This window comes from Fusarium odoratissimum (assembly GCF_000260195.1).
Source record: "Fusarium odoratissimum NRRL 54006 unplaced genomic scaffold supercont1.1, whole genome shotgun sequence".
Lineage (NCBI taxonomy): Eukaryota > Fungi > Ascomycota > Sordariomycetes > Hypocreales > Nectriaceae > Fusarium > Fusarium odoratissimum.
Genome location: NW_022158687.1, coordinates 3,714,726 through 3,738,909, shown reverse-complemented (window position 1 = coordinate 3,738,909; position 24,184 = coordinate 3,714,726). Strand labels below are relative to the sequence as shown.

The 24,184-nt window shown below is 49.4% G+C and overlaps 10 protein-coding genes across 16 annotated transcripts; 2 read left to right on the top strand and 8 right to left on the bottom strand.

Annotated features, from left to right (window-relative positions):
• Positions 1 to 58: 58 nt before the first annotated feature.
• FOIG_01310 (uncharacterized protein) lies at positions 59 to 2,058 on the bottom strand (the record flags this gene model as incomplete). The annotated part of the gene is made up of 2 exons (XM_031198106.1): positions 59 to 595; positions 2,009 to 2,058. 2 exons carry the CDS (start codon positions 2,056 to 2,058, stop codon positions 214 to 216), a joined length of 432 nt encoding a protein of 143 aa, XP_031073873.1. The 3' UTR covers positions 59 to 213.
• Positions 2,059 to 2,404: 346 nt separating this feature from the next.
• FOIG_01309 (uncharacterized protein) lies at positions 2,405 to 4,683 on the bottom strand (the record flags this gene model as incomplete). Of its 2 annotated transcripts, XM_031198105.1 has the most annotated exons (3): positions 2,405 to 2,472; positions 2,532 to 3,418; positions 3,479 to 4,683. In XM_031198105.1, the coding sequence occupies 3 exons, from the start codon at positions 4,681 to 4,683 to the stop codon at positions 2,405 to 2,407; spliced, it is 2,160 nt and encodes a 719-aa protein (XP_031073872.1). The 2 variants fall into 2 exon arrangements, with proteins under 2 accessions (XP_031073872.1, XP_031073871.1); XM_031198104.1 differs by having other exon boundaries at positions 2,532 to 4,683.
• Positions 4,684 to 5,277: 594 nt separating this feature from the next.
• On the bottom strand, positions 5,278 to 7,437 carry FOIG_01308 (undecaprenyl diphosphate synthase). The gene is made up of 3 exons (XM_031198103.1): positions 6,591 to 7,437; positions 6,278 to 6,537; positions 5,278 to 6,227 (listed from the first exon to the last, which is right to left on the bottom strand). Exons 1-3 carry the CDS (start codon positions 6,810 to 6,812, stop codon positions 5,618 to 5,620), a joined length of 1,092 nt encoding a protein of 363 aa, XP_031073870.1. The 5' UTR covers positions 6,813 to 7,437; the 3' UTR covers positions 5,278 to 5,617.
• Positions 7,438 to 9,459: 2,022 nt separating this feature from the next.
• FOIG_01307 (uncharacterized protein) lies at positions 9,460 to 13,166 on the top strand. The gene is made up of 8 exons (XM_031198102.1): positions 9,460 to 9,608; positions 9,675 to 9,713; positions 9,770 to 9,887; positions 9,941 to 10,037; positions 10,147 to 10,774; positions 10,827 to 11,286; positions 11,342 to 12,586; positions 12,638 to 13,166. Exons 1-8 carry the CDS (start codon positions 9,485 to 9,487, stop codon positions 12,981 to 12,983), a joined length of 3,057 nt encoding a protein of 1,018 aa, XP_031073869.1. The 5' UTR covers positions 9,460 to 9,484; the 3' UTR covers positions 12,984 to 13,166.
• An 11-nt stretch (positions 13,167 to 13,177) lies between these two features.
• Positions 13,178 to 14,840, bottom strand: FOIG_01306 (ATP synthase F1, delta subunit). Its single transcript, XM_031198101.1, has 4 exons — positions 14,526 to 14,840; positions 14,053 to 14,364; positions 13,810 to 13,902; positions 13,178 to 13,756 (listed from the first exon to the last, which is right to left on the bottom strand). Exons 1-4 carry the CDS (start codon positions 14,685 to 14,687, stop codon positions 13,643 to 13,645), a joined length of 681 nt encoding a protein of 226 aa, XP_031073868.1. The 5' UTR covers positions 14,688 to 14,840; the 3' UTR covers positions 13,178 to 13,642.
• A 43-nt stretch (positions 14,841 to 14,883) lies between these two features.
• Positions 14,884 to 16,508, bottom strand: FOIG_01305 (maintenance-ploidy protein mob1). Of its 4 annotated transcripts, none has more exons than XM_031198099.1 (6): positions 16,311 to 16,508; positions 16,178 to 16,249; positions 15,802 to 15,965; positions 15,653 to 15,746; positions 15,473 to 15,606; positions 14,884 to 15,420 (listed from the first exon to the last, which is right to left on the bottom strand). In XM_031198099.1, the coding sequence occupies exons 2-6, from the start codon at positions 16,201 to 16,203 to the stop codon at positions 15,179 to 15,181; spliced, it is 660 nt and encodes a 219-aa protein (XP_031073866.1). In that variant the 5' UTR covers positions 16,204 to 16,249; positions 16,311 to 16,508; the 3' UTR covers positions 14,884 to 15,178. The 4 variants fall into 4 exon arrangements, with proteins under 4 accessions (XP_031073866.1, XP_031073864.1, XP_031073865.1 ...); XM_031198100.1 differs by having other exon boundaries at positions 14,904 to 15,420; positions 16,336 to 16,504; XM_031198097.1 differs by having other exon boundaries at positions 15,802 to 16,249.
• A 181-nt stretch (positions 16,509 to 16,689) lies between these two features.
• Positions 16,690 to 18,649, bottom strand: FOIG_01304 (uncharacterized protein). Of its 2 annotated transcripts, XM_031198095.1 has the most exons (3): positions 18,558 to 18,649; positions 18,406 to 18,507; positions 16,690 to 18,342 (listed from the first exon to the last, which is right to left on the bottom strand). In XM_031198095.1, exons 1-3 carry the CDS (start codon positions 18,609 to 18,611, stop codon positions 16,873 to 16,875), a joined length of 1,626 nt encoding a protein of 541 aa, XP_031073862.1. In that variant the 5' UTR covers positions 18,612 to 18,649; the 3' UTR covers positions 16,690 to 16,872. The 2 variants fall into 2 exon arrangements, with proteins under 2 accessions (XP_031073862.1, XP_031073863.1); XM_031198096.1 differs by having other exon boundaries at positions 16,690 to 18,507.
• A 697-nt stretch (positions 18,650 to 19,346) lies between these two features.
• On the bottom strand, positions 19,347 to 20,356 carry FOIG_01303 (transcription elongation factor B, polypeptide 1). 2 transcript variants are annotated; one of them, XM_031198094.1, is made up of 3 exons: positions 20,013 to 20,356; positions 19,644 to 19,784; positions 19,347 to 19,585 (listed from the first exon to the last, which is right to left on the bottom strand). In XM_031198094.1, the coding sequence occupies exons 1-3, from the start codon at positions 20,180 to 20,182 to the stop codon at positions 19,564 to 19,566; spliced, it is 333 nt and encodes a 110-aa protein (XP_031073861.1). In that variant the 5' UTR covers positions 20,183 to 20,356; the 3' UTR covers positions 19,347 to 19,563. The 2 variants fall into 2 exon arrangements, with proteins under 2 accessions (XP_031073861.1, XP_031073860.1); XM_031198093.1 differs by having other exon boundaries at positions 19,358 to 19,784; positions 20,013 to 20,339.
• Positions 20,357 to 20,472: 116 nt separating this feature from the next.
• On the top strand, positions 20,473 to 22,529 carry FOIG_01302 (rho family, other). Its single transcript, XM_031198092.1, has 3 exons — positions 20,473 to 21,219; positions 21,271 to 21,474; positions 21,526 to 22,529. Exons 1-3 carry the CDS (start codon positions 20,974 to 20,976, stop codon positions 21,883 to 21,885), a joined length of 810 nt encoding a protein of 269 aa, XP_031073859.1. The 5' UTR covers positions 20,473 to 20,973; the 3' UTR covers positions 21,886 to 22,529.
• An 86-nt stretch (positions 22,530 to 22,615) lies between these two features.
• FOIG_01301 (molecular chaperone GrpE) lies at positions 22,616 to 24,099 on the bottom strand. The gene is made up of 2 exons (XM_031198091.1): positions 23,591 to 24,099; positions 22,616 to 23,538 (listed from the first exon to the last, which is right to left on the bottom strand). The coding sequence occupies exons 1-2, from the start codon at positions 23,879 to 23,881 to the stop codon at positions 23,095 to 23,097; spliced, it is 735 nt and encodes a 244-aa protein (XP_031073858.1). The 5' UTR covers positions 23,882 to 24,099; the 3' UTR covers positions 22,616 to 23,094.
• Positions 24,100 to 24,184: the final 85 nt, after the last annotated feature.

The following is a 24,184-nucleotide window of genomic DNA, read 5'->3' as shown; positions in this document are numbered from 1 at the left end:
GGAGTCCAGCAACGCGATTCGGCAATGGCCTTTTCTAAGCATCCGTTCCTTCTAGACCCCCCAAGCTAGAAGCCCCAAGAACGACACCTACGCGAAGAAGAAGAAAAAGACATTACTATAGCGTACAATGGCCACTCAGGTCACAAGGACAGTCTCAAAACAGCAGAGTTTGAGGCGCTGCATGCTCCTCGGTACGAAAAAAGTATCTTTGCCTCAAGATACCTTACCCGCTTTGCACCGCCGGCTTATTACCACCCCCAATCGTACAACGCCGCACTCATGCTCTAACTGTCTCGAGAGACAGAGCCCGCCAGAGAAGACAAATTTGAGAGAATTTAAAAATGCTAATGATACGTAAAAGAGAGGCATTTCCTTCGAGAACCGGCAAAGATGCCGGTCCCCAGATTTCAAATCCTCTAGAAGGGTTCTTTTCAAGTAAACATTACCCTCTCCGGTGGGCATCGTCGTTACCGGCACCCCGTTTCCTCCGGCCCTAGTCGACGCCAACTGGAGCTTAAACACGCCAGGCCGCGACCGACCACGGAGACGAACACCGACTCCAGCCGCCGAGGGACCAGACATGTCAGCCGGGGTCCTATTGTCAGTAGTAACAGAGACCAATTACGCTAATATTGTAGTATCCTCCCTCCCGAAACCTCATCTCAATGTCAACAGCCTTGAACAACCCCCAAATGCTAAGCACAGACAGCCAAGAAACATACCACGTTCCTGAATCACACTGACCATATGATATGCCATAGTACGACTAGCATCCTGGCAACATGCGATTCAGCTGTTGCACGTGCCTCATAGTGTCTGACCTAGATGAGATTTCTCAGCTCGCCCCCAGAACATCGTGTAATTAAGCTATATCGGCTGTTTCTCCAGATGACATGGGAAAGACACCGCCTCATCAAACATGCACTCCAGACTGAGGCCCCTGAATACGTGTTGAATGCCAACCGAGATCGCGATCATTCAGAAAAGGAGGTTCACAATAGCATTATTGTGCAACATGTTTGTGCAACACCATTGCAGGTCCTCGGAATCATGATCGGATTTCGGTACCATCGTCAAGACTTTCCAGATCTGCGCTTGATTACGAATATATCATCATGACAGTGTAATAACGTGATATCTTCTCCGCGCCAGCGGACTCGGAGCGCGGCCGGGACACATACAGCTTATAAGCGCCGTGTACCCGCAGCCGCACCCCCCCCCCCCCCCCCCGGAGCCTATCACCGAAGGTAAAAGGGAGAAGACGGGAGAAGACAAAAAAAGACACCGGCCATTAAGGGGGACAGATTTACCCCGGATTTTCCTAAACGTCATGACCTAGATCTGCCTGCCTGTCACTTTCACTTTCCATCACTCTTCCAACGCGTCACTTGACTCCCACTGTCTCTCTAACTAATAACCAACCCCCATCCAAATTCCGAACCCCCGGAACCTCCATCTCCGTGTGACACTGTTGAGCTCGAAACCTTTCTAAACACCTTCTCTTCTCTCTTCTCGTCCCTTCTCTCCCCTTACTTTCCTTACATAGCCTAGTTTCTTGCTCCTCAACAAGTTGCAGATCCTAGCTTCGCTACCGTGGACTAGGAGCATTTGTAAGCCTCACAACCACCAGAATAAAAGAAGCTCCCCCTTGTCGCCCTCTGCCGTTGGCCAATGCCTCAAGCTACCCCTTGCACTCTGGCGGCTCAGAATTCAATTACCTAACATTTTGCTCTTAGCGGTCTGCATCGTGAACCTCGTGACCACGGCTAGACCACCCTCGAACCTTGGTGTCAAGCTCGGCTGAGGTGGCTGTAATCTCAGCACTGAGCACAACCTAACCACCATCAGCTCCAGATCAAACATCGTGACTTTTCCCCTCCTCTCTTCGCCTCTCCTCATCCGGTCATCACTAACACATTTCAAGCAAGTGCTTCCATTGGTCAAATCCAACGGTGTATTCATTCCGCCCAGGCGGGGGCCAATGTAAGTAATGCAATGCAATACACACCCCTCAAACTCCCCCGCATTTTGCCCCTGGCTCTCCATCCATATTCGCATCTTCGCCTGCTACACCATAACGCTTTCTATAGAATTGAGAATAACACCTGGACGAATAGTCCCAGTCCCTATACAGCATCTGCAATTCCAGATGAGAACTTGATAACATAACCCTCGGTTCAACAAAACCTCCCTCAACCATTTGAGAACACCAGAAACAAAGAACGGGTACTGTATGACCGCGTCCACCGCCATCCCAAGAAACAAAGGAAACGCCGTATGTGCCTGTCGTATACATTCGCCCAGTCTATGGGCAGTGCAATTTGTTTTAGAACCAATCATCGATTTCAAAATGAGGCCATCGTGACTGGCCCGTGACTCGCGTCACGCGAATGTCGCCTGACCTTTATCGACCATTGGCCTTTTTACCTCCCGCTTTGAGGCGTTCCTTGCAGTCCTCGCAATACCATTTCGCTACACCAAGTTAGCGTTTAGTTCGTCTGATAGTTCAGTCCTCTTTTGCAACAACTTACCTGTTGATGTCGGTGCGACCTTCAGTCCAACGCACTCCAGATGGAACCATTCGCGAGGACACTCAACAGCATCGCAAGCTACCATCTCGCCGTAGGAGACCCCATTACAGTAACAGTATGTTGGCTCATCTGCATCAACATCACCGTCATCTTCGTCGCCTTGCATGCTGCTGTTCGTATCTTCTTCGGCCAGTTGAGCAGCAACAGCTGCATGAATGGTAGGTGCAGCTTTCTTCTGATTTTTCTTTCCAGTACCAGTCCCGTCATTGTTCCTCGATGAGCGTGCTCGGGGCTGCACTGCTTCTTGGAACGTTGCCAATGCTGGCGTTGATGGTTTACTGGCGCGTCCACTCTTTGTTGTAACCGTGGATGTCTGTGGAACTGGTGGTAGCGATTCGCTCTTGCGATCATTCTCCTCCGGCTTTTTGGTATCCTTCTTGCTGCCAGTCGTAACAGCGGTGGTGGTTGCGGCTGTCGTAGTGGTGGAGATGGTGGCAGTGGTGGTAGGAGTAGGGACCGGAGGCGCTGATGCAGTTTCTGTTTTCTCGGCTTCTTTCTTAGGATTTTCGGTCTTGATCGGTGCACTCGTCTCCTTTGGAGTCTTGGGTTCAGCACCGTTGCGAAGCGCACTAGCTGCTGGAGCTCCAGCGGCTGGCGTGCTAGCTGCAATACCATTGGGTTTATTAGAAGCCGATGATGTCGGCCTTGCCTTGTTGCTATCCGTATTTACAGTCTGTATTGAGTTCTGTCGCGAACGAGTCCGAGCCGGGTTTGGAGTAGGAACCGGTACTGGTGATGCGCGAACAGGGGGTAGCTTTGGCTCAGGTAGCTCGGTGATGACGGGCGACGAGTTGACCGAATTGGATAAACCAGTTACGCCGTTTCTGCTACAGATCACCATGTTAGAACCTGTCTTGAGAGCATCTCCTACGGATTCTGGGACGTACCTCTTCTTGGACTGGCCGCTTCCTGAAGGGAGAGCTTTTCTCTTCTTAGGTGCCTCGGGTGCGGGAGTTGCTCTAGGACTTGTTGTCTTTGCCTTCGGTGCAGCATTTCCAAAAACCGAGCTCATTGCACGCTCTGTTGTCGCCGCAGCACCATTAGTCGTCTTTTCAACTTTGCGTCGCTTCTGTGGTGGGTTGCCGTTATTAGTCGCAGCCGTAGAAATGCCCAGTCCGACATTGGCTGTTTCCGTTGCTGTCACTGTCTTCCGCGATTTGGCTGTCTTCTTTGGAGCATCAGGCTTGTGTTTGCCATCATGGTCGTCTCCCTCCGAATCGTGGTTATGGGCATTAGAGTGGTTATGATTATTGTTGTGATTTCTCGAATTCTTCTTTGCTTGTACAGCTTGCTTGCGAGCATCGCTTCTAGCGGCTGCCTCGTCAGCAAGGGCCTGCGCAGCAGCAGATATGGCTGCGGCACCGTCGCGCCGTGTTCGATCGACATGAGAGGCCTTGGAGAAGCGATTTTCAGGATATGCCCAATGTGTGGTGCTTCCCCATTTGGCCTCGTCACTGAATTCGCCTTCTAGGTGAGGCCAGACATCTTCAATCCGAGTGAGCTGGGCTTGGAGTGCTTCGTTGGCTGTCGAGATAACGTGGTTCTTTTCTTCGAGCGAGACAAGCATTTCTTGGATCTTGAGCGCGGTCTGGCGAAAGAGGTGGCGACGAGGAAGATTGGATGGGTCGAAAACAGCATCCCTGTTCGATTCATCGACTGAAGGTACGCTCTGGACGCTATTGTTGAATGCAATACCACTTGAGCTATTCTGCGCACTCATAGGCGCCGAACCAGGAGCATTGGCGCTGGATGCCTCGTTGTTCGGACGTGCCTCGGAAACAGGAGCGTTGGTGGCAGCTTCAACAAGTCGGAAGAGCTGATCTTCGGGGGTGAAAAGTTTGGCATCAACCTCCTTGAGGAGTGTAAAATGCCGAACGAGTTCTTTTGGGAGTGCAGTAATGGCATCGGCAAAGTGTGTAATCGCAGGGAAAATGTCGATGGGTTGCTCGGCACCGCCGATTGAGTCTCTGCCAGCACCACCAGAACGACCCAAGTTCGCGATGCTTCGCGGAGGGTTCGTACGAGTCTGACGGACGGGCTGCGACCGGCGGTGCGACAAGTTCTCCGTCGCGGGCGCTTTGGCCGACTTCATGGTGGAAAACGCGAAAGAGTAGAGAGGACTGAGGCTGCTCGGTCGATCAGTTCGAGATTAGACGGCGGGACGAAGTTGGCGGCAGAAGGTTTGAATCAAGAGAGGTATGATGTGGACGGGAGGTAAATAGGCAAGTAACAGTTGGTATCGGCCAGGTAGAAAACAAAAGGCTAGGTCATTTTGCGCTCTGGTGCCATAAGTGGTGAGAAGAATCTGTGTATAATGAGGAGGGGAGAAAAGAGAGCACGCGTAGTAGCAGAAATGAAAGCGGGATGGGATATGGATTGGATGGCTGTCTGTCTCCCACTCCCATTCGATTTTGGAGACTCAGCGCTGCGAATGCCGCGGCGCTCACTGTACACGCTGTAACTCTAGGGGGCACAGAGACTCACAGGACCCGACCCGCAGCCCCGGAGAAACCAGCCCCCGATGACGGAGTACCTATCTTTAACGAAAAAGGCACATGAGACTGAGATCAATGTTGACTTTTAACCAGATTAGTCTCCAAGTTAGCTATTACGTCAAATTCAAAGAGAATGCCTCTGTCTTCCACAATCTCAATTCCATGTTTGAATATAATGTTCAAGTCTTTAGCGGTTAATCAGATATTGATCACGGAGGAATGTCCTACGCCGCGTGGGGTATCAATATCGATAGCCATTTCGTCATAACCTCACATCCATTGGTGATGAAAGAACTGTTTACAAAGAACCAGTGATTGAACCAGTATAGAACCAACGCAAACAAGCTTATCTTGTACAAACTAAGAAAATGGTATTATGAGCGTATTAAAGTCTATCGCTCACTAACCCCAGCAAAACTAACACCAGAATCTTCAAATTCACACGCCTTTCTCAACCATCCCAAGACTGCTTATGATGAAAGCTGTTTGGATTTTCTACTCAACCAGGGTATCACTGCCACCAGAATCAAATCACGCTGTAACAGAAGAAGGCCGAACCACTGCCTCGTCGCGATCCTTCTGCTTCTGCCTCCATTGCCACTCGAGCAAAATCCAGATGAAGTCCTTGAGGTCGAAGTCAGGCCACAAAGTATCGACGAAGAAGATCTGTGTATCCTGATGGCATTGCCAGAGCATGAAGTCGCTGAGGCGTTCCACTCCGCTGGTTCGTACAAAGATATCTAGAGGCGGGTCGTTTGCAGTGTACATGTGCTTGTCCAAGGTCTCGGCTGTAATTGTTTCGGGGTTTGGTAAGCCCGAAAGGCTGGCAGCGCTGTTTCTTGCGCGCAGCCGAGGAGGAGGGGAGTCGGGTTGCAGTGTAGGCGATGAGGAATCTCCATCGCTGTCCTTCTTGGCATCATCTCCATCTAATGGTTCGACCTCTTCGGGGAGGACATCCGGGATTGTAGGTAGCCCCTCGCGACCGTCCAGCTGGCGCGAAAGGATCTTCTGTCGAATTCGAGATGGGGAGAAGGGTGTGCTTCGAGGAGGTGTGGGAGCGAGGAACTCTTGCACTGTTGATTTCACTGCGGAAGTGATCTCGGCTCGCGAGGTGTATGGGAAGCAAATGTTCAGAACGGCCCTGGATACGCGTTAGCAACTGGTTCGCTCCTTCAGATACAATGGACTGACTTGTTGTTGTGCTTGGTTCTCGCGACAGCCTTGTCGACCACTTCAAGAACGTCGCTTCGGATCATCTCGCGCTGGCCCAAGACGCGCACACGGGCACCGTAACGGTCGAGGATATGGCCATATTTTGTCAGCTGCTCCAGCTTGATCTTGGCCAGCTCCATCAGACCCTCCACTTCATATTTTGGTCGATTGAAGTTCTCAATACTGAAGGCGTATACAGTCACTACCTTAACTCCGGACTTGTAGCAAATTTCCATGATCTAGATATTACTCGTTAGCACCTCGCGCAATTGCGGGATCGCGGATGGCATACCCTAGCCAGCGCCTCAAATCCTCGGTGATGACCCTCTACGGTCTCCATTCTGTGGTTTCGAGCATATCGTCGGTTGCCGTCCATCTCAAAAGAAACGTGTTGAGGGATAGGACCTTGCTTAAGGGCGCCAATGAGAAGCTCGCGAAGCTGGCGCACAGCCCATTCTCCAGGAGGAGATTCGACAATTACCCTCCGGAGAAACGATGATATAGCGTCAGACATTGTATTCGTTTTGTGTCCGAGACTTAGTTTTGGAGAATAATCAAGAAAGGAAAAAGTGTCGGGTGGAATAGTGAACGTGTTATCGAGTGTCGCTAGCTTAATTCAGATGGATGTATGTATAACCTAGGCGGTATGAGACGGAATTCGGAATTCGAGCAGAGTTTATGAAAATGGTATAATCGAGAGCCAGCTTTAATAATTGATATGGGAAAACGATCGCCAGATGGCAAATAAACGAAGGTGACGACGAATTGACAAGACAGCCACGAAGCCTATGGTGGCGGAGTAGACATCTGACGATGGGGATGAGGCTTGTTGAGGCGAGGCGTAGGTTGGCTACGTCTGGAACAGGTTGGCACAAGCTTGGCGATTTTTGAAGCAGGGCAGCTTTTCTGTACCTAGGCCTGGGATGAGTGAGCCTTTAGGTGCCACCAGGGATGGTCCTGGTCCAATGATTTCTCTCTTGACACAGGTGGCTTAACGTCATTTTCAGGAACAGGCGCTGTGTCGTTTATAACGGCACAGCTGAGGCTATTGCAATTAACCGTGGCCTGAGGTTCAACAAGGATCGGAGTTTTCGGGAGAGAAGTCATCATGAGTTGGGTGATTCAGCCCCTAGCAGGGGATCATGGGAGATCGTGTTAGTGGATTGTCTACCCTGGAACCTCAAGATTTTGATGTCGTTCCGAAATTGAGTATTTTTTCCATGTGATTGTAGTTGTCTTCGGGAATAAAGATCGATTCGAAAATCTGGTTTGTTCTGTCGTAAATATTGATGAGGCTGGAGCTGTGGCTTCAACGTCTGTATCCAGCAACATAATAGGTTCAGGCACTAGGTGTTTTTGCTACCCTCAATCTCATCCAATGCTTCTTTCTATACCTTATATAGACGCAGGCACTGAGCATTTGTATGCTCCCTTTCTCGCTTAATATAGCTCGCAGTGGTTGCGCCTCAGCTTCTCGATACACGGTATTCGGTAACACAAAGCAGCGTAACGAATGAAACACATGGAGATTTACGATTAGACCTAAAGTTGGGTTGCTATGTTTGTTTTGAACCCGTCAGTAAGGCGTTCGCCTAGAATTCATTCAATAGTCGAGGAGGTAACATGATAAGTCCAGCATCTCAAAGAAAGCTTCTCCCCGGAAAGTAACCATCCCATCAGGCTCCAACACGTCGATAATATCATCGAACCTCTTGATAGTGAGTTAGAATCGTCCGTAGCAAAAAGTTAACTGCCATGACTTTGTATCAAAGCTCAATTGGGAACAGCCAGCATATATATTGAGTTTCTATATGCTGTCTCAACGTTGTTTTCGTTGTTATTATGATATGATCCATATCGATGGCAGGGAACGGATCTCCAACATGCTCGCATCTGTAGCTGGGCAACACGTATGTATGGGGCACAAGTTTGGAGAAGACAAGGATAAGACGAGAGAATCCTGACCTTCCCCAGCCAAGATTTCCCCAGCTGGGTAAACCGAAAAAACTCTATCCGCATCCTATTGGTATCTCTTGATTTTGTGGATTTTATCGATTTCCCTTGACTCGAGTCTACCAAAAATAGGACTTGTCATATTCTGTTTTCATGAGAGAACATGGTCCAGAACCTTGATTCTGACAACGGCGCTCAACTTTTCTTTCCTCGCTAGAAATACGTCATTACCGCATTAAAAAAACCTCAGGAAGCTTTTTAGCGTTGCGAATTAGGTACTATGAAACGCCACCATGCATACGCCATGCTTCACCGGTATGTAAAAGCTGTCTCTGCAGTGAACGCTTCATGACTCTCGTATAAGAGAAATTATGTGTAACATGACAATATTGTTTCTCTCTTGTGTATCATGCAGTGTTTCTCTTGTTGACAGAGCACTCTCATACCAGAGAAGACTGTGATGCTCTTATCCAACAGTGAGCCCGCCGAGTGATGGCCGATGATGGTGTTCTTGGTGGAGTTGAAGAGCCAGGTCCATGTCTAACCGCCTGTTGCTAACCGTAGAGTTCAATGTCACTCTACTGCAAGAGCTGGTAGGTCTAGTACCAATTCAGAGACAAATACCCATGTTTGGAGAACGGCGGAGGATATGCAGCGGCCGCTGATACAATCGGTTGGTCAGCGATCCTCGTTGAACCATGTGCCATGTGCTAAGGTATCCTTGGGTTATCAGTAAAGCCAGGAACAAAAAAATCAACTTCAACGAGATAGGAGGAAGCCACAACAGACAGCAAAGACAGCAAAGACAGCTAAACTAGTCCAAGCCTCAGGCACAACCGAGACTATCATTCTTGATCCTACCCACCATCGTCGATCCCGTGTGTCTTGTCTGTCTCGCTTTTTTGGTAAGGTGTAGACTAAGGACCAGGACCAGTAGCTAACGTTGAGAGCTGTTTTTCTTACTCGGTCTCTTTTCTTCTAACCTCTCACCTCCTCTTCCTCTTCATCCTCCTCTCTTCATCCTCTCCTCACCAGAGGAGACTTCCCTACACTCTTGAAGCTTCTCGTCATCGTCCTTCATCTTTTACTCTGTTATTCTTCCCCTCTCCGCTTCCCCACACGCTCCAATTGACCTCATCATCCCCCACCAAAGTAAACCGTTGCTACCCCTCGTCGATCGTCGCCCGTGCTTCCCGCCCCTCGTTGAGCTCTCGTTGAGCTTCATTCTGAGCCATGGTTGTCCATGACGGTCACGAATACCTCACCGAGGAAGAAAGACGCCTCAAGGAGGATCGCGATCGCACCAAGTACTGGAAGAAATGGGGTCCTTACGTTGCGGAGAGACAATGGGCTACAGGCATGTGATTCTGACAGTGCTCAACCAGGACCAGTCATGATAAGTCAATTGCTAACCAACGCAAAGTCCGAGAGGATTATAGTCACGATGGAGACGCCTGGAGTCGTAAGTAACCATTTTTAATGGCGCATCTCATCAACGGCACTAACAAGTTACGTCAGACTTCCCTCACGACCACGCTCGATCGCGCGCATTCCGTTGGGGTGAAGACGGTATCGCTGGTGTCTGCGATACCCACGGCTACCAAAACATTGGCTTCAGCTTCTGGAACGAGGAAGAGTTAGTTAATGTCACTGTAGGATAATGAACCACGATTGCTAATGAGTCTACAGTGAATTCCTCAAGGAGCGTCTCTTTGGCCTCTCAAATCCCCAGGGCAACCATGGCGAGAGTGTAAAAGAGGCTCACTTCCACGTCGATAATACTCCTGTCAGTCATCTTCGCATCTTACTTTCACTCAATTGGCCTGCTAACGATTTAATTAGACTGTAATCCGCCCACTTTCCCAAACTCACTCTAAGCTGACCAGTCATGATAGCACTCGTACATGAAATTTCTTTACAAATATCCACAGAAAAAGTTCCCCTACAAAGATCTGATCGACGAAAACGCTCGACGAGGAAAGGAAGATAAAGAATACCAGATCACCGATACCGGCGTCTTTGACGAGGACAGATACTGGGACATCTTCATTGAGACTGCGAAAGAGACCGATGACCCCGATGAGATCCTCTTCCGAGTTACTGCCTGGAACCGAGGCCCGGATCCTGCGCCTCTCCACATCATTCCCCAGGTTTGGTTCCGCAATACTTGGAGCTGGGGTCGAGAGCCAGAGGAGAAGAAGCCTTCAATTACATACGTCGACGAGAATGTGGCCAAGTCTAACCACTGGAGCTTGGGTGAGCGACACTTCTTGTGCTCCCCTTCACCCGGTGTTGGCTCCAGCGGTGACGATGTGATGCCCCAATTCATGTTCACTGAAAACGATACCAACTTCAAGGCTCTCTATGACCAAAAGAACAAGCAACCCTATGTCAAGGATGCATTCCACCGATACATTGTCGACGGAGAGAAGGAGGCCGTTAACCCTGCCAAGACTGGCACAAAATGTGCTGCATGGTTCAACTTTAACGAAGACGGCGGTGTTAACCCCGGCGAATGTGCTGGTAAGTATTATTGATTTCAAGCTACAAAATTTGTAACTAACTCTTGATTTAGTCGTTCGATTCCGCTTTACCAGGAGAGACGACAACTACCTCGACGAGGAAGACTTCGATGATGTTATTGAGAGCCGCAAGGAGGAGGCCGATGAGTTCTACTACAGACTCAGTCCTCTTCCCATGGCAGATGATTTGCGCAACATCCAGCGACAAGCTTTCTCCGGCATGATGTGGACTAAGCAACATTATCACTTCATCTGGGACCACTGGGCGAATGGTGATCCTACTATGCCGCCTCCTCCAGCTTCCCGGAAAGATATCAGAAACTCGGCCTGGAAACATATGCACTGCGACGACATTCTATCCATGCCCGATTCATGGGAGTATCCTTTCTTTGCTGCTTGGGATAGTGCCTTTCACTGTATTCCGTTGGCCATGATTGACCCCGACTTTGCCAAGAAGCAGCTTGATTTGTTCACTCGAGAGTGGTACTGTCATCCCAACGGACAGTTGCCGGCGTAAGTGACTTGCTCTGCTTGATCCCTAGAACATCATGTGCTAACATGTCTCCAGATACGAATGGAACTTTGGTGATGTGAATCCCCCAGTTCATGCATGGGCGACTTTCAGAACGTTCAAGATTGAGCGCAAGATGTATGGTCGTCAGGACTTGGACTTCCTAGAGCGCGTATTCCAGAAGCTACTCCTCAATTTCACCTGGTGGGTGAACCGTAAGGATGCCGATGGCAAGAACGTGTTCGAAGGAGGTTTCTTGGGTCTAGACAACATTGGCTTGTTCAACCGTTCAGAGCCTCTGCCCACTGGCGGTGTCCTAGAGCAAGCCGACAGTACTGGATGGATGGCGTTCTACTGTCTTTCTATGCTCAACATTGCTCTTGAGCTGGCCAAGCATCGCCGAATCTACGAGGATATCGCATCCAAGTTCTTCGAGCACTTCATCTTCATTAGTGATGCGATGACCTTCAGAACCGGCCACAAGGACGAAAAGTCCCTATGGAATGAGGAGGATGGCTTCTACTATGATGCTATTTCCTGGGGTGGCCCCTGGATCCAGCAGCTGCCCGTGCGATCGCTTGTGGGCTTGATCCCTCTTTATGCGACCATTACTCTGGAACCAGAGTTGATCAACAGGCTCCCTTCTTTCAAGAAGAGAGTTGACTGGTTCATTGAGAACCGATGCGATCTGGCTGAGAGAAACATGGCCAGCATCCGAAAGCGAGGTAAGGGCAACCGTATTCTGTTGTCCATCGTGAGCAAGGACCGATTGGAGAAGATCCTTAAGCGCATGCTCGACGAGGACGAGTTCTTTAGTGATCACGGTATTCGCTCCCTCTCCAAGTTTCACAAGGAGAACCCATTCTCCATGGACGTAAACGGCCAGAAGTTCTGTGTTGGATACGTGCCAGGTGACTCAGATAGTGGTCTGTTTGGCGGCAACAGTAACTGGAGAGGACCTATTTGGCTCTGTGTCAACTTCCTCCTTGTGGAATCCCTGCAACGGTTCTTCCTCTTCTACGGACCAGACTTCCAGGTGGAGTGCCCGACTGGTAGTGGCGATTACATGCACCTGGGCAAGGTATCTGAAGAGATTCAGCACCGTTTGCAGCACCTCTTCGCCCGTACCGATGACGGAAGACGCAGCATCAACGGCGGTGATGATCGTCTTGACTTTGATGAGCACTGGAAGGATTACCTTTGGTTCCACGAATTCTTTGATGGTGATAACGGCCGTGGTCTGGGAGCTACTCACCAGTGTGGATGGACTGGACTGATTGCTCGCATGATTCATGATACTGGGTATGTTTTGTATGATCTTCTGGTGATGAACAAGTTTGCTAACATTTATAGCGTCAACTGCCGCCTTCCTCATACTCCTCGCACGCCTTCAATTGCCATGAGCCACTACTTTGACGACATCTTCCATCGAAGCGTCGAGACAGGTGTTCCTCACTCTGGTATGCCTCGCATCAGGCGGTCGTCCACAGCTCGGTCAATCGGTGCCCGCAGTGACTTTGACGATGATACTCGCTCTGTGACCAACTCGATCTATCACGATGATCCAGATCGAGCCAGGGAGCGCACTGAAGCCGATGCTCACATGCACAGCTACGTCTCCGAGCAGCTTGAGAGGTACAAAGATGATAAGAAGGATGGCAACTATGAGCATGATGACGAGTTCGAGACCAAAGCATAGGAGACTTGCACGGTTATTGTGTGAATTGAAAGATCGGTGCTGTCAAGAGCAAGGAATAGGTAATTGGGCGTTCTTAAAAGCAGGCCTGGCCAATTGTGCCGTGTTCTGGAGTAGCAAGGTATCCTGAGTTTATGGGCTTAGACATATCATTCAGCAATCCAAGTAGTCATGATACAGTAGAGTTTTTCTTTCGTATTGTTGTCTGTGATGAATATCCAATGACATCACATTATAGCAATGGATGATAAATATGTTCAAGTCACTGACATCAGTTGTTTGATTGGGGTGAAGATTTCGATTATGTGTGAGCTCGTCTTCCAAGTCAGAGAGATTCATCATTGTTTTTTTCTTTTTACAACAGACAGACAAACTGAAAGTCATCACGCCGAACAAAGAGAATTCAATTGGGGAACTGCTTTATTGCATGCCCTGTTCACACCCTCCTACACTATTCTTTCCATCGACGCTCTCCCCATTCTTCTCCTCTAGCCCGGGGATACAACAGCAATTGGGCTTGGAGGACTCGAAAAGAAACAGGCGGAAGAGAAGCCCCAGAAGCCGATGGGCAAGCCGCTTAGAGCTAGTTTTGCGTGGTGACGGATCCCACGAGACGAGGCAAAGGAGACACTAAATAGAGTTTGTATACTATGTTGGTGGTTTTACAGAGAGTCCGTGAGGAGCTTGTTCATCTTGGCGATGCGGGAAGAGACGCTGAGGTCGATGGTGCGGTCGCCGATTTCAACGACAAGTCCACCAACAATCTCGGGGTTAACCTGGGGGAGGGGGTTAGGAGTTGAGTCGTGGTGATGGTATGGTCTAGACATACCTCGTTGGTGACCTTAAGCTTCTGACCCTGGCCGACGTAGGCAGACTTGGAGACGGCAGTCTCCAATCGGTTGAGAGTTCGCTTGTCGAGAGCCTAGAGACGACAATGTCAGTCCATTGTCCTTTATGTTCCATGCCATGATATCCATCTGTTCATCCATCCTTGTCGTATCCCCAGTATAGATATGCTGTGACGTAGCTTCCCGCTTCCAATCCATGTCGATTGATATATCCCCAAACGTACCTGAGCGCTGGTAACAGTGAGCTCAACCTCACCGCGGGCGGCAGAGATGATGGAAGAGAACTTCTCAACAACACCGGGGATAAGTCCAAGTCGGTTGTTCTCGGCGAGGGTGGCGAGGAAGTTCTTGACGGTCTCGTCCTTGGTGTTGATCTGCTTCTCGAGCTCCTGGACGATGGCCTTCTTGTCGGCCGCGGTGAGGGTAGGGGCGGACAGGACGGCGGCGAGCTTGGGGTCCTTCTCGATGAGAGCGCCGAGTCTGTTCAGGGCATCGGCAGCGGCGTCGATGCTCGAGGTCTTGACGGCGGCAGTGTACTAAATTGACGCAAAAGAAAAAATTGCGTGTCAGCGACGACGCGATTCCAATTGAGGTTTCTGTGCCATGACGAGGGGAGTACAATTGGCCTACGAAGCCAATTGACACATGAAAGGTTCGAGGCACGATGCTTTCTTCATTGTAGGCGGTGCATTATTACCAGAGCAGTAGCATATGTGCCATCAACGCCGAAGACGGAAATCGGGGGCTTGACTTCGGTCGAGGCAGCGGCAGCGAAGGATCGGACGGGGGCGGCTCGGAGGGCGAGGGCTCGCTGAGGAGCGGCGACTCGGGCGGCGCGGAGAACCTGTCGCGAGAACATGACGGCGGCTGCTTTGACGAGGACGAGAAGGAGGGAGATGAGAAGAAGGGTGTGATGGTTGATGTTCGGCTTCGATTCACTTGGAGGTTGTTGCTAGCCTGGGGTCTCGGCAATTTTCGGGCGCTTGATGCCTTACGTCCGTTCCAGGCACCCACTTTCTGATTACATAACTCAATATCAAATATCAAATATCAAATATCAGACATTTGTATCTCTTGGCTCTTGAGTTTCTATCAGAGAAGGTCAATCGGTTCATGGAATACCAAAATAATAGTCTCGTTGATTCCTCAGGACTCATTCTTGTTAATGCACAAGCAAGTTACTATAGTGCGGAACCCCAATGGCGCGGAACGACTAACAGCCTGCTCCCTATCAATCATGATCATACAGCCAAACAGCTTCTTACACTCTAGAACCTTTCCTCAAACGCCCAAAACTCCCAATTGCTAAGTGTCAGTACCTGTACCAGTTCCTTCACCCTCAAACTTCTCCTAGTCGCTCTTGAGCATGCTGTCCACCAGATCACCAAGAGGACCCCAGTAATCTCTACCACTCGCCAGGCCGTGCTCATCAACAAACAGCACGTACTGCTTGAAGCTCGTGTTGAGGTGCGGCTCGAGACCGAGCTCACGAATCACGGGGTAGTGGTGGCAGTAGATGTGTGCATATACACGGTACATGCGTTTGAAGATCTGGCGAACCAGCGCTGGGAATGATTTGGGGAAGGGTACGCCTGGTGACTATTAGTGTAAGTTCCCGAGACTATGAAACCACCCAATGCCTACCGATCTTGCTGGGCAAGACTTGTTCGTTGTCGATATTCGCCTGCACCCATGACATGAGCTGCTCAATGTATGCTGGCGCAGGCATCTTGGTTGGACGCTTGTAGTTCTCATTGTCTTGCCACAAATACTCGAACCTATTTCTGTCAGTTTCTGAGTTGTCCTTGGCTTAGGGAGCCCTACTCATCAGTAGCCTTCATTTCAGGGCATGACTGTGGTGAGCAGAACTCGGTAATGGCACCGTAGAGAAGGTTGATCTGGTTATAGAAGTCCACCACTGGGCCATGAAATTAGCCACGTCTCCTCACAATGCTCAACTTTGGTAAACTTACTGTTGACAGCTAACCATTCGTTCTCGTCCTCGCCTTCTGGAAGCTTGACAACCTTGCGCAAGCTGCCACCGCCGAGCGTCACCTCAGCATATTGTCGCAACTGATAACTGGCCGAGCCGCCCTTGCCCACGCGCGGGCGGAACTGGTTTCTCGTCCGCTGGTTACTATTCACCAAAGTTCCCGGGTCAGCAAGTGTCAACTCATCCACAAACATCAGAGGTTCTCCCGATAGCGAGACGGGTATAATGGTCGTTTCCAACTGCTGCATCGTCAAAAGCGACTTCGGGTTCAAGTATCGAAACATGCTGGCGGTGTGCGGCGGCGAACACGGGGACTCCATGGTTACGGCGTTTGGGAATAATGTAGAGAGACTAACACGGTAGTTAAGAAGGCTTGAGCCATTGTGAGCGGCGATTTCGACGAGGTCTCAAAAGGTCGAGTTGCGATGCTATTGCATTCCAGCGGTTAGCGGGGCAATCAATCATGGGTTATAGTGAGGGGAGACAAACAAGGCTGGGTAAATGAGACAGATACCTCTAATCTTTCTCGTGAATAATTAGATGCGATATTGCAGAATCGTAAACTGCTAGGATGGTGCTTTGTGTATTGTTTTGGTAAGGGGTTGCGGCTGAACCTTATTGTTGAGGGTGATAGGGCAAAGGTGCAATAGGTAAGGTTGAGTGTACGTTATCGATGGCGTAGGACAGTTGCACTGTTTACTCTATTTCCTGATTGGTTTGGTTGCTACGGAGCCTGGTCATCCCACGAACCCCACCATCCGCCTAAGCTTGATGCCAGCCTAGCCCGTGCATTTGATGATTGAATTTCACAGCTCCTCAAACTTTGATTATTATGACACTATTTATTACGGCTTTTTGGAAGACGGTTTGCAAATATTCGAATTAAAGTTGAATCATTTAAAATATATGCTGTAGTCATTGGTGGTTCTACTGAGGCAGATGCTTGTAGATGCCCGTACCCTTAGTCGGCTTCTGATGAAAGATTAGGGATGGCTGTGCTCTAATATTTGTGATTGCATACGCCCATTCATCTATATAAACTTCAACTCCATCACCATCTTCCTCCACGGCCTCTCCCTTGCCCCCTTCCTCGTCCTCTACCGCCTCCACGACCTCTGCCACGACCAGAGAATCGTTGATCAGTTTTGGGCGGTCCCTGTGCTTTCCTCTGTCGCCTCTCTGTATCTGTGGCATCCCATATATTTGCAAGCCCCATAAGTTCACAGAAAGCCGCCATCTGAGGGCTGGTGTACTCTTCTGGCTGCTCGTTAACAATCTCGGGAGCACCTGGTACGTGAGGCGGTGCTGTGATCTCAAAGTTGTAAGGAACATCTAGCTTTCCACTCTGGACAACATTTTCCTCGATCCATTCTCTCTCTTTTTCGATGAGGGGCAGATAATGCTCTTCCCCAAGATCAGGAGGCGCCTGTACACTTCGGTCACCAACAATCAAGGAGTCATGGAAGACGCGAGTGATTGCGAGCCATTCCGGATCGTATTGCAACCTCCAGCGAGGTGATTCCTGGGATGGGGGGTACTCAGAACTCGTCTCTGGCTTGAAAGGTTGAATCTCGCACAGTTGTAAATAGTGTCTATGCCCTTCGCACTTGTCTAGAGCAAGAAATCGAACCTCTTTGTTCGTGATCTCAGGAGGTACTGGTTGGCCTGGTGTTTTCTTTGGTTGAGGGCGAGCAAACGATGCTGGAAGCTGCGCCCTTAGCTCATCCGACACTTTATTTGACGCCTCTGGAGCTTCTTTCGTCTCAGCCTCGCTCTTCTTGACTTCTGCAACAGGTTCAGCCTTGGAACCCTCGTCGTCATCGTCATCCATATCCAAGTCTATTTCGTCAGGGTTGGCCTCAGTAGCTGGGGCTGGAGCAGGAGCAGGAACGAGAACTTCCTTGCTCTCTTGGGCCACAGGTTCGGCGTCTTTGTATACCTTGACCGCAGCGAACTTGACGTGCATGTGGGCTGAGAACCAGTAAGGAGGTCGCAGGCGGTCCATGACATACTCTGCTGCCACGTTACCAAGGGTACCATCTATGGACTCCTGTTTGAAGAAAGGTTTCTTTTTGAAGAGTTCTGCATGATCCCCATGCCACTCAACTGCACGTGGCCAGTCGTGGCTAAGGCCGACGTCCACCTGAGTCCGTACTTGAAGCATTTTTCGGACGTCGAATTCTCGAATATGGTACCACGACTTAACGTCATCACCGCTGAATGGAAGCCTCTCGTGATGCGGCTTTCGATAGTCAAACCCCTTCCAGATACCAGACAATCCAGCAATGCGTAGTGGGCCGAAGCGCAAGATATTGGCAGCACCCATGTAGTAGATATTGGGTGCTACCCAGCCTCCATAATAAAGCTCCCAGAGATGTGAACTGGCTTCGTGGTTTCCAGCAATGAATATTGTTAGATAGGGTGCTTTTTGTTCACCAGAGTAGTACTTGGGAAAATCTCCCAGGCGTCGGTACTTGACAGGGCAAGACATGATGCTCAAATCTGCAGCATTTCGTACAGACTGTGACGCGGTGTGAGCAAACTAACGGAAAGGACATTGAAGCTGAACGTGAACTGAAAATACCTGAAAATCGCCTCCAATGATGAGAATATCGACGCCATCCCACCCACGTTGCTTACAAGACTCTTCCACTGAGGCGTAGATCGCATCTAACGTGCCATGGCCCTTGGGTTGTTAATGCCATCTCGATTTCTCTATTGCTCGAGGAAACTCACACATCCTTCTACTGCAACTCGGACGCCCTGCGTCTCGAATGTGTTTGCAGCCATTTTTCGTGCTGACGTGAAATTATAGTTGTAGATGGAAAGTTGAGGCTGAGTGGGTTCACAAACAGAAGCTGGTTTCCTTTATGGGCAAGCAACTGCTTACAGCGATAGCACCAAGCACTGGACCATTTAGTCACACGCTTTCCTGCCTAAAACAATGACTCAGATATTGGAATGAGACAAACGTTTATATCACATAAGCTCAAGCCTTCATAGTCATTTTTTTCCTATTCGAGGCATGGCAGCGCTACCAATTGGTCCTGGGTCTCCACCATGCTGAGATGTAGTAGGAGAACCACCAAGCACAAGGATACCCAGTCTCTTGATGTGAGTCCGTGAATTAAGGTCGAGTCTTTGCTTGGGGCAGTGACCATTGAGTGGTAATGCTTGATCATGAGTCAACATATCCTTGTCTTCCATGCCGCATCCATCAGCTTAAGTGAGTCTTATGTACGATGGACTAGCTTCCCTTGCCTTCTTATGGGATTACTCCGAGAGTGCATGAAGTACAGAATATTGATGACATACATTGAAAAGTTTCACTTAAACCAATTTTACAATCAAGAAATGTTGCCCTTCAGAAAAAGCGAAAGCTCAATGCGTCAACTGAGTCACGCAGAGTGAGAGGGTTACTTTAATCTTCCATCTCTAATAGACGTTCGACCCACGGAGGAGTGAAGAGAAGAACGCATATGCTGAAATGGTGACAAGTCAAGGTTGCGCATGTTGGCATCGGAATCAAGAAACTAGATCTGTTCTGGTTCGACGTGTGTCAATCGTCTCTAGTGTAAGTCCATTACCATCATTCGCAAGAACAAAGATAAACTGTAAGGTCTGAAGAGAGCTGCATAAGACCGACTGAACCTCACCATACCAACTCCAAAACGCCGTCATTAAATGCTGAGATTAGGGCATACTCTTCATGCCCATATCTGAGTTAGGATCTCGTAGCTTCTCACTTCATGCCCATATTCGCCCTGGATGAGATTAGTATCGAAGCAATCGGTTGTAGCAATGCATGGCTGGGCTGCATACTGGTCCAGGCCCAGGTAATCTGCCGCGGCCAACAGTTCGAGGCAGAGCTCGACCGGGATCTCCATGTCGGGAACATCCTCGCTGTCACGGTAGCGGTACCAGTAGTGGAAGTATTCGACAACCTTATCAAGGACCATGGCGCTGTTGATAGAATCGTCATCAGCGTCTAGCTCTTCCAGGTTTGAAATGGTTCAGCAGAGACAAGGCACGACCAGGCTCGGTGTGCGTGTGGTCAGGTCAAGTGTAGTGAGTAGTCATATAGCCCAACTGAGAGATCTCGGTTGTTCTGTCTGGAAAGCATGATGAAGTGTCATCAATCCACGCAGCTGGCCATCTGGAGAAGATGGCATGTCGATGATATCAACCTACCTCATCTCTTGGAAGACACAACGGGCCTCTTTGGCTTCGGCGAACTGGCTTCTCACGTCGAGCATGCCCTTGATGATTGGACTGACAAGAGCAGCATCGCGAAGAACGACAAACTCGAAGCCATCGCCAGAAACGAGAGTGATGTATTTGCTGGGTGTCTTCCAGTCCATGACTGAATGTTCTTTGCTGCGTTGTTGACGACAAGTTTACAAAAGAAAAGAAAGGAAGGAAGAGAGAAGAGGATTTGCTGAGAGGAGAGGAAGAAATAGGCAGAGACTGAATGGATATGGAGCAAACACGCGCTAGTAGCAGGACCTTGCCGTGAACAAAGAGGCGAGAAAGTGGCAGTGAAAGTGAGTGACCTTGGCTTGGAAATTTTCTCGTGAGCAAGCACGTGCACGGACCAATCATCTCCGTCATTTTCAGCTCCGATGCATGAAGTGACCCCCCGGATAGAGATAGCAGTTGCCCCGTCAACATGTTTACTCGGGTAACTTGGTGGTGCAACAAAGCCACACTTGAGACTTGACTCCCCATAGTCCTTCCACTCTTTGGTCTTGAAGCGACTAAGTTTAAACTTGCCGCAAACAAACAACTCAAAACCGAGTCAACACAAGCAAAGGAGCTCTACCAGACAAGAAATCATCTTTCAAAGGATCCTTTTAGCCCCAAACATCTCAACTCAACTCAATTAGGCCCATAATCGTCTTCCTCTTCGTCCTTATCTCGTCCTCGCCCTCCTCCACATCACTCCTCTCCCCCGTTTGCTCCATCGCATTAAACGCTCGATTGCTTTGTCTCTCTTCCACCCCGCACCATCAGGAGCACTATACAGCCGAACATTATTCATTCTTCAGAAGCGCATTCTTAAGGCGATCTCTACCAAAGGCCAAGCAATCCTCAAAAAGACACGCGCTTGAGCCTGCACTCCCGACCCTGCAGCACAGCCTTGCGCCCAAGCATGGCATCGTCGCATCAGTATCATACTTCGTACTTTGACACCAACGAGCAGATCCGACGTCAACAGCGCACGCGCTCCAGTGAGGGTACCGTCAGCACCACTATGAGCTCGTCGACGGGCCGCGAGTCGGCAGCGACTCACGTCACAGAAGCGCCCACCTTTTCCAAGAAGATTGTTGTTGTCGGTGATGGTGGTTGCGGCAAGACCTGCTTGCTCATTAGCTACAGCCAAGGTTACTTCCCAGAGGTAAGCAGCTCTCTCTAGCTACTCTCAGTGTACCGACACTAACAATCACAGAAATATGTGCCTACTGTCTTTGAAAACTACATCACCTATCCTATCCACTCAGCCACTGGTAAGACTGTGGAACTTGCATTGTGGGATACAGCCGGCCAAGAGGAATATGACCGTCTCCGACCGCTTTCATACCCTGAGACCGACTTGATCTTTGTATGCTTTGCTATCGACTGTCCGAACTCGCTAGACAACGTCCTTGATAAGGTATGACCATATCCCTTCTCAGCGCATCTTATACTAATCACCCTTCTATAGTGGTACCCCGAGGTTCTACACTTCTGCCCATACACTCCTCTGGTTCTTGTGGGTCTCAAGTCAGATCTTCGCTACAAGAAGACTTGCATTGATATGCTCAAGACGCAAGGTCTTACTCCAGTCACTACGGAGCAAGGCATGGCCGTTGCTAAGAAGATGAACGCGCAGTACATGGAGTGCAGTAGCAAGGAAATGTCAGGCGTCGACGAGATTTTTGAGCAGGCTATCAACACTGTCGTCGCTAATGACCGGAAAACCATCGAGGCGGCAGCAGCCTCAGGTTCTTCCAAGGAGAGCAAGTCATCAACACCTGGGGTGGGACAGATTAAGAGGAAGAAGAGAAGGTGTCCAATCCTCTAAAGGCGCTCACAGCCAGAGATGGATGAAAGATTGTTTTCTTGGATTGAGGAACTTTTCTACTCATCATTGTCTTGCAAAGCCTCCCTTGTCATCTTCTCCTGGGGAGGGGAGGCCAGGAGGGCCACATAAAGAAAAGGCAGCTCGATGGGCCAGCATTAAAAGAGTTGTAATGACCATCGCATGAACATTGTTTCTTATAACGATTCACATTTACGTTATTTCTTTACCTTCATTGCTGTTTTAACACTGATAAAGGAACTCACTCGTGGTAGGTAAACAGGCCCAGAGAGAGGACATCGCAGGCGTTCACCTACACAAGAGATGTATCTCGGAGGGATAGGGGACATAGTTCGGGATCGAAAGTATGGCATGGCATGGGAGGAAGCGCGCACATTTGTATTTGCTTTTTTTATATATCTGAAAGTGACTTATGAGATAGGGGAGCAACTAGAGTTGCAGGCTGTTTTTTATATGTATCCTACCGTTGGCACCAGGCAAGTTGAGGTGCCGGGTGTTTTGATGGCCTTCCTTTTGTTAGTGTTTTGGCGCGCGGTTGTACTGAGTTGATAGGATTGCTGGAATCAAAGTTTACAACTAAATGAGTGTGTTGCCTTGGCTGTGATGTATGTTATTGATGACTCCTGTAGTAGATTTGTCAGTTGAGTATCAGCTAAGTGAATAAACACTGAGTTATAGTTTCGAATGCAAACTTCGGCCTGTGAACCCTGATTAATAAATCTTCGCCACAACGGCACCGGTGAGATTAACAGTCAGTTCATAATCTCTTTCTTTCTAGGTTTCTTTCACCATTCTATGACCACATTGTGAATAACTTTTGCACAGGCCCGCTTCACATGCTTCATCATCGTAGCTGAGTTACCAGCTTAGGTATTCATTTTTACCTCTGGACATCATGGATCATGACCTGAAAAGACCCTCTTAGGTCGACTATACCGCCCAGTTGCCCCCACTGTTATACAAGTACGTCTTGTTATTTATGTACAAATGTCTCAGCTCTTTTGAAACTTTTCTCCTGTCCAAGCATCTGTAACCATCATACAAGTTGAAAAATGACCATCATGAGGGGAGCATTATACATAGAGCCAACGCCAACCGATATAACCTCGTCTAAAAGTACACGCAAGATGCGATTGAGTGTGGAGATGTCATCAAAACACACATCTCCGTCATTATGGAAGAACGATTTACTTATTTGTTCTTGACAACACCGACCTTGGCGGCGCGCAGCACCCGGCCGTTAAGCTTGAAGCCCTTCTGTTGAACGAAGAAAACAGTGCCGTCTTCCTTATCGGGCTGGGGAGTCATAAAAGTGGCCTCCTGCTCGTTGGGATTGAACTTCTCGCCCTCGGGATTGAGTCGCTCGAGACCATGCTTCTTGAGGGTGTTCATGAGGATATCTTCGGTCATCTTGAGACCCTCATACAGGTTGGCGAGATCCTCGAGGCCCTCAGGTCGGTCTGGGGCGTTGAGCTTATCCTTGGGAACCATTCCAAGGGCGCGGTCGAGGTTGTCGACGCTGTCGACGAGATCCTTGGCGAATTTTTGGATGGCAAAATCTTTGGCGGCCTTGACCTCACGTGTGGTGCGCTCTTGGAGATTGCGGAAATCGGCGACGGTGCGCATACACTTATCCTACAAGAGAGTCAGTTTTCCCATGTCAAATTGTACATTTAGTATCACAAACCTTCCAGTCCTTAACCTCGTTCTCCTTGGCTGCAAGCTCCTTCTTGAGCTCAGCGAGAGGATCGCTCTCTTTCTCGCCCTCAGCGGGCTTTTCCTCCGTTTTGGCCTCCTCAGCAGGCTTGGCCTCAGTCTCCTTAGCGTCACTGTACCATCTCGACACGGCGGGCTGAACGGATCTAAGAGCAAAGGCGGGCGCAGCCTGGAATTGCGACTGAATGAAAAGTCGGGGGACGGCGATCTTGGGAGCAGCTCGCAGAGCGCGGGATGAGGTAGCAATGGCCTGGCGGAACATTGTGAGGTATATGAGGAATTATATTATAGATTTTGGTAGGAACAAAGTAAATGACGAGGAAGACTCGACGGAGATAGGCTGATGCACTTAAGTAAGTGTACAGTGGCTGTGGTGGGTAGGTATCAGGAAGTTTGGAAGCTCCGAGTTAGGACTGAAATTTTAGCTGTCGGCATGATTGATTCGCTTCGCATTTAGAAGGGTCGCGCCGGCTTCTCTCCCGGGGACGGGAAGCTTCCATTCGGCGGGCAATAGCAGGGCAAGGGCCACATCTAGGATCAGATACGTACCTACCTGGAAGTATAC